We start from the raw sequence: 6869 nt of genomic DNA on the forward strand, positions 1-6869 counted from the left end.
CGCGGCGGGGCGGCGGGCCCCGGGGGGAGTCCAGGGCGATTGCAGGGGCAGCAGGGCCGGCTCCCCCCACCCGGTCTCCAGCAGCTGTTTGCACTGGGTTCGGTGGCTTGGGCTGGCGGGGCGGGGAAGGGGTGGAAGTGAAGCAGGGGCCTCCCGTGGACGCTGGGCCTGGGCCAGGCTGAGCCGGCCGTGCCTGTGCCGTAGGCCTGGACCATGAGCTGGCCTTCTCCAAGATCATCGTGGAGCTGCGGCGGAGGCACCCGGGCCACATCCTGCCGGACGAGGACCTGCAGTGGGTGTTCGTGAACATGGGCGGCTGGATGGGCTCCATGTGCCTGCTGCACGCCTCGCTCACCGAGTACGTGCTGCTCTTCGGCACCGCCATCGACACCGGGGGTCACTCAGGTAAGCGGTTGCTTCCACCCCTTCCCTGATGGCCGCTGGGTCTCGTGGCTGCGGCCCCACGCTCTCCCCTCCCCGGGGTCCCTGCACAACCTGCCTGGCAGGGAGCAAGCCCAGGCTGCTTCTCCGTTGGACTGCGGCCCCAGCCACTGGAGAGAGGTGGGGGGTGCTCAGGACCCAGCACAGCCCTCCCCGTTCACCTGCGGCTGATCACTAGAGCCCCCCTCGTTCCCAGCGCCCGCAGGGCCCTGTGATCAGTTATCTGAGCCCCATAGCACCCGGGCACGCTCTGATCCTCGGTCCAGCTGGACTGGTCTCAGTGGGGGCAGACGGCAGGACAAGAAGCAATGGGCTCAGGCTGCAGCAAGGGAAGTTGAGGTTAAATATTAGGAAAAACTTTCTCACCGGGAGGGTAGTAAAACACTAGAACAGGTGACCCGGAGAAGTGGTGGGATCTCCATCCTTGGAGGTGTTCAAGAGCCGGGTAGACAAAGCCTTGGCTGGGATGACTTAGTTGGGGCTGGTCCTGCTTGGAGCAGGGGGTCAGACTGGATGTGACCTCCTGAGCTCCCTGCACCCTCATTTTCTACATTGTAAGCCAGGCTGCAGGGCACTGCTTTGCTGCACGGGCCCAGCTCTCTCTTTCGGACAGGTCTGCTTTGCGAGGCAGTTCACTAGGAAGGGAGAAGGGGGCCGAGCCACAGAGCCTGGCAGTGGGCATGCCAGCAAAAGGGGACCTGCTCAACCGGGTCTGCCCTGGGGCTCTGCACGCTGGCTTGCTCCCCATCTCCTCCACAGTCACGGTGCCTGAGCACCAGCTGGTCCCACCAGTATCTGGGGCTGCTGCTTATGGAGACAAGTGGGCAGTTGGGCTAGGGAGATACGTAGCTAGACCCCAAGGCATCGGCCCCACTGGGCAATGACCGCGGTGACCGGCTGGCAGCTGCCCTGGTGCGTAGCATGCCCAGGCCTGGTCACCTGCCTGTGGGAGGTGGTGTTAGGGCATGTGGGGAGCCCCACGGGCTCTCAGGCTGGTCTCCCCAGAGCAGGGAGGCTGATCTGAGATGGGCCAAGGTGGGGAACCGACCGCTGGTGGCACCGTGCAGACAGGGAGACTGGTGCTAGAGGACGTTGCTGGCACCCGAGCCTGGCTCGCTCTGCTCTGCACAGCCAGGACTCCTGGGTTCCAGCTGGCAGGACACGTTACGCCAGCCTCACCTGCCAAGGACTTGGGGGCGGAGGAATGTGTTTGGGGCAAGGATTGTTTTGGACGGCCTTGCCCTGCCAGAGGCTGATTCAGCACTAGGAAGCCGGCCCGGCCAGTCCCAATCCAGCAGGGCTTGGCACTGGCCCAGGACTGCAATCAACCTGTTGATCCAGCATCTCTGCTCCCTCCCTGCCCAGCTGAGCCTCCCATCTCCTCTCCAGCACCTTGATCCCACGCCTGGATGTACCCCTGGGGCAGAGGGAGCCTGGGGCCGTGCCCCAGCGCCCTGGCATGACCCAAGCCTCTCTTGCAGGTCGCTACTGGGCTGATATATCAGACACGATCATCTCAGGGACCTTCCGGCAGTGGAAGGAGGGGACAACCAAAAGTGAGATCTATTACCCAGGTGAGTGCGGGGGGCCCCTCACGCCTGTGCTCTGAGGCTGGGTCACCTCGGGACTTTGGGGGACCAGGGTAAGCGGGGAGGGGGTGCTGGGTCTATGGAGAGCTCTTCACAGCTGCCCCACGAGGCAAGTAAATGCAATGTATGCAGGAGGTATATAACTGCAGAGCATGCTGACAGGGGAGGGGGTGCTTGAGGAAAGCTGAAGTGCTGATGGGCATAGGGGCAACCCCAGGAGGGTTTATATGCCTAGCATCAGGGCTCCAGCCAGCCTGATATTGGAAGGGAGGGCGAGGAACAGGACTGTGTAGCAGACAACAGGTTTGTGCTGTCTGGGACCAGGCACAGTCCAGGTCAGCCCCTGCCCTAGCTGCCCCCGGCAGTGCTGGCCTCTCCTATGGGGTGCTGAGCTGCCCCTGCTTCCAAGCCCCCGCACAGCTGCACCAAGGCAATCCAGGGGCAGTGCTGGCAGGTGGGGGATTCTCCTTGTCCTTCCACCACCCCCCAAAATGATGGCCGGTGCATCTGCCTGCAGGGGACACCATCGTGCACAGGATGGGCGAGGCCACAGCGGTGCAGTGGAGCGCTGGGACATGGATGGTGGAGTATGGCCGGGGCTTCATCCCCTCCACGCTGACCATCGCCCTGGCCGACACCATCTTCAGCACTCAGGACTTCCTCACCTTATTCTACACCCTCCGTGTCTATACCAAGGGGCTGCTCCTCGAAGCCAGCGCCTACTTCGTCGACACTGCCCACTGAGGTCCGGGTGCTGGGGGCCGGGCCCTGCCCCTGCCACCTCTGGATGGCACCAGGGCATCCCTGCCCCATCCCCTATGCGCCCCATTCCAGCGGGCGCCCAGCAGTGGGGGCTAGCCGGACTCTGTTGGAGAAGGAAATCAGCCTTTGGGAACACCCAGCTGCTCCTCCCTGGGGGGACTGTTGTGCAGACTGGTTGCCCTGCGGGGGTCCCCAGGGGTCCTGCACACTCTTGGGGGGAGGGGGAGTTTGGGCCCAGCCGGAGGTGCTCCCAGGAAGGAAGCACGGCCAGGAGATGGGCATGCCAGCTGTGGGGGGCACGGGTTGTAACAGCCCCGTGCTGGACACTTCCATCTGCGTAGGAGCAGAGTCTAATACAAAGCCCCCCTGCACCAGCTCCAGGGTTGGCCTCCTGCCCTCTGTGCCGATGACCTGGGCCGCACGCTGCGGGTCTCCTGGAGCACCGCTGCTGCCATCAGCTCTGCCTCTCCTGTCGGTGCAGCCAGTGCCCCTGGGAGCCCTGTGGTGCCAGCCGGGTGTGCACGTGTGCATATGCATCTCAGCTGTCCATGAGTGTGCGCTGTAATGCCTTCTCCTGACAGCTCAGGGGAGCGGGGAGAGGCGGCAGAGGCCCCCTCCCCTTGCCAGGGCACAACCATCATCCATTGCCTTCACCAAGAGCCTTACTCTGGGTCTGCGCGCATGTCCAGGCTGGGGAAGGGCAGTGCTCACCCAGGGGCTGTCACCTGGGCAGAGCAGACCCAGCCCATTTCCACTGCCGTCCTGCCTCCTCCTGTCCCCTACAGCCTGCAGGCCTTGCCCCGCAGCTGTAGCATCTCATACTCCGACACCCTGGGCACCCCCTGACTGACTTATCCTGACCCCCAAGTGGGACAGGGCTGAGCAGGGAGGCAGCAGTGAAGTCCCATGGCCACCCACCCAGCAGTGGCAGGCTGCATCCTGCTTCTCCATGAAGCAAAGACCTCGGAAACTGGGTCCAGCATCCACCTTCACTGGTAACAGCCAGGACACGGTCCCCCTGGGGTGGAGGGAGGAGGATTGTGGGGGTGTTTGAGGGTGCTCTTGGGGTCACCTGCTGGCCCAAGTGTTCCCATCCCCTTGTTACCTGCTGCCCAGGGCCAGTGTGAACAGTAGCCCCCATGGCTCAGCCCTGTCCTGTTCCTCACAGAGGGCACAGCCCTGCTCCATTTCCCCCTCCCAGGGGCAACTGGCTCCCATGTGCTCTGGCCAGGGCTGCAGCTGCTCATCCGCCCAGTCCCGGTGCACCAGTGGGGTCAGGAGCTATGCACCCCCTGCACCCATCTTCCCTCTGGCTGGGATCCAGATGGCCCTGCTCTCCGCGTACCCAGCAGCGCCAGCCTCTTCTGTTCCCAACGCAGCATCAGCCCAGCAGCCACCAAATCCCATTGCTTGTGTCAGACTGGTCCTGTCCCAGCCTTTGGGGGCGACACGGTTAAGTTTGTCATCAATAAACCTACTCATGTGACCAGTCTCTGCACAGAGTCCATGCCCCATGTAAGGCCTCGGGGGACCAGGATGGGTGCAAGCATTGTGCAGCCCCTCGGAGGCCAGCTCCCGGCTGCAGAGAGGCTCTGGGACCTTTCCAGCTCTGCCTCCTAGCTTGGCCCCATTGAGTCCTGCTATGTGCTGTGGGGGGAATCAGAGGGGTTGGTTTGGCTTGTGCATGGCCAGTGCCACTCCCAGGTGAGCCCTTTCATGGCTGGGTGAGTCTGCTGGTGCCAGGGGGAGCATGGGGGCTTTGCCAGGCATTCCCTATCCTGGTGCCTGACATTCCCATGACCTCCACTACCATCCAGGGGGCTTGGGTTTTCCAGGGGCAGGGGCTGTCTGGGCCCAAGCCCCTTGCTGGGAACGTTTCCTCTTCCCTGTAAGGTCCCATGGGGATGCAGAGCTGGGGGTCCAAGGTAAATGGGCCTGCAAGCCTGGCAGGATCTCCCCAGACACCGCCAGCCAGCAAGTGGCCTCGCAGCTGAGTGCCAAACTGTCCAGACATCCTGTGGGCTCTCAGCTGCTGGCGGGGCTTCTCCACCTTTGCCCACTTCCTTCCCAGTCCCGGCAGTGAGAGTCCTAACATTGCCCCAGGTCCTGCCGCAGCCAGGTGGGAGCGCAACCAGAGAGCCCCTTTCTCCGGAGTCTGTTTGCAGATGACACCAAGCTGGGGGGAGTAGGAGATACACCGGAGGGTAGGGCTACAATTCAGAGACCTCGACAAATAGGACAAAAAGAAATCTCATGGGGTTCAGCAAGGACAAGTGCAAAGTCCTGCATTTAGGAGGGAGCAGACCCATGCACTGGTGCAGGTTGGGGGGGGACTGGCTGGGCAGAAAAGGACCTGGGGAGTGGCAGTGGTCAATAATGCTGAACAGGAGCCAGCAGAAGCCGGCATCCTGGGCTGCATTGGGAGGAGCGCTGCCAGCAGACTGAAGGCAGTGATTCTCCCCTCTATTTGGCACTGGGGAGGCCACATCTGGAGTCCTGGGTCCAGCTGTGGACCCCCCACTGCAGAAAGGATGTGGAGAAACTGGAGAGAGTCCAACAAAGGGCAGCAAATGGTTCAGGGGCTGGGGGACGACTTCTGGGGAGAGACTGAGGGAACTGGGAAGACCGAGGGGGATTTGATAGCAGCCTTCAACTCCCTGCAGGGGGGCTGCAAAGAGGATGAAGCTAGACTGGTCTCAGTGGGGGCAGATGACAGGACAAGGAGCAATGGGCTCAAGCTGCAGCAAGGGAGGTTTAGGTTGGATATTAATGAAAACTTCACATTAGGAGGGTAAAACACCGGAGCAGGCTCCCCAGAGCGGTGGTGCAGTCTCCATCCTGGGCAGTTTTTAACACCCAACTAGACAAAGCCGTGTCTGGGATGATGTAGTTGGGGCTGGTCCTGCTTGGAGCAGGGGGTGGACTAGATGTGACCTCCTGAGGTCCTGTGCAGCCCTCATTTTCTATGGGGTGCAGGGGGCGCTGGCAGCAATTGCTCCATTCCCTCCTGCTGAGCCCGCAGGGAGGAGCCGGCTCCCCTGGGTGCTGCCAGGCTGCCCCTTCCTGCTGGCTGGCCCTGCGGCAGGCACGAGGAGCCTGGCTTGGACCCTGCAAAGCCCAGAGCTGGGGCTCTCCACCCCTGCCTTGCTGAGTTAGGAGCTTCTGGCTCCCCTTGGGAGGGTCCTGGCCTGTGCCAGGGGAAGTGGGGCCACATCCAGCGAGGCTGGTTCTGACTCCTCGCCTCCCAGGGCCGTCCTCTCCCAGCCTACAAGAGAGGCCCCAGGCTGGCGCCAGCACCCGCAGCCTCCCTTGCTGCCTGCACGGGGCTCTTCACCACCTGCCTCCCTCCTCTCACACCACCGCGTAGGGGGCAGGATGAGCAGTACGGGGCCGGTCCCGAGAGCCTGGCAACCTCCGCGGGCCAATGGGCTCTGGAGCGGGTAGCCCCCATGGACAGACCTCTTCTTCCTCTCTCATAAGACCCAGCATTGGTGAGGTGTGGTGCAGAGAAAGGGCCAAGTCCAACCCTGCAAGGTCCCATGTGTCTGCCCGGAGCCAGACCCTGAGCAGGATTCGGCCCAGGATCCAGGCCCTGCAGGCTGCGTGCTGGGCCGGGAGGTGGCGGCATTGCCTTTCCACAGGCCGGCAGCACCTCCGAAGAGGCAGCCGTGCTGGGGGTGGCTGGGACCCGTCCAGCCATGGGGCTGTATCCTGACCCGCTCACCCAGAGCCCCAGGCCAGGGCCTGCACAGTGGGGCTGGGAGGAGGGGTAGCTGCCTGGGGCTCCCCGCGCGCACCGCTGCGCTGGGGCACAGGACACGTGGGCCCAGGTGTGGAAACAGGGCTGGCGTCAGGCAGCCTGGGGGTCGCTCTTGAGTCAGCTCCCACGGGGGAACTGCGTGCAGAGCTGTACCCCTCTGTAGAGGACTGGCTCCCCACTTCCAGAGCAAAGCAAGAGGCTGCGTCCTGCGGGTTGCAGTCCCGTGGGTCTCTGGGCTGGCCGCCAGCATCATGCAGCCCCCTCCGGCCCTGGCTCAGCCACCAGCTCTGCAGCTCAACTTTATTCCCCATTACACC

General features: G+C 63.3%; 1 protein-coding gene across 1 annotated transcript in view; it reads left to right on the plus strand.

Moving 5' to 3' along the window:
• The window catches only part of SIGMAR1 (sigma non-opioid intracellular receptor 1), a 5011-nt gene extending 726 nt beyond the window's left edge, over nt 1–4285 (plus strand). Inside the window, exons 3-5 of the mRNA XM_019518289.1 lie at nt 205–405; nt 1923–2015; nt 2548–4285. Coding sequence (XP_019373834.1) covers nt 205–405; nt 1923–2015; nt 2548–2774 — 521 coding nt within the window. The 3' untranslated portion in view covers nt 2775–4285. The remainder of the gene's footprint in view (nt 1–204; nt 406–1922; nt 2016–2547) is intronic.
• The last annotated feature ends 2584 nt before the right edge of the window (nt 4286–6869 follow it).

This window comes from Gavialis gangeticus, unplaced genomic scaffold, assembly GCF_001723915.1.
Source record: "Gavialis gangeticus isolate Ggan-Ray unplaced genomic scaffold, GavGan_comp1, whole genome shotgun sequence".
Taxonomy (NCBI): domain Eukaryota; kingdom Metazoa; phylum Chordata; order Crocodylia; family Gavialidae; genus Gavialis; species Gavialis gangeticus.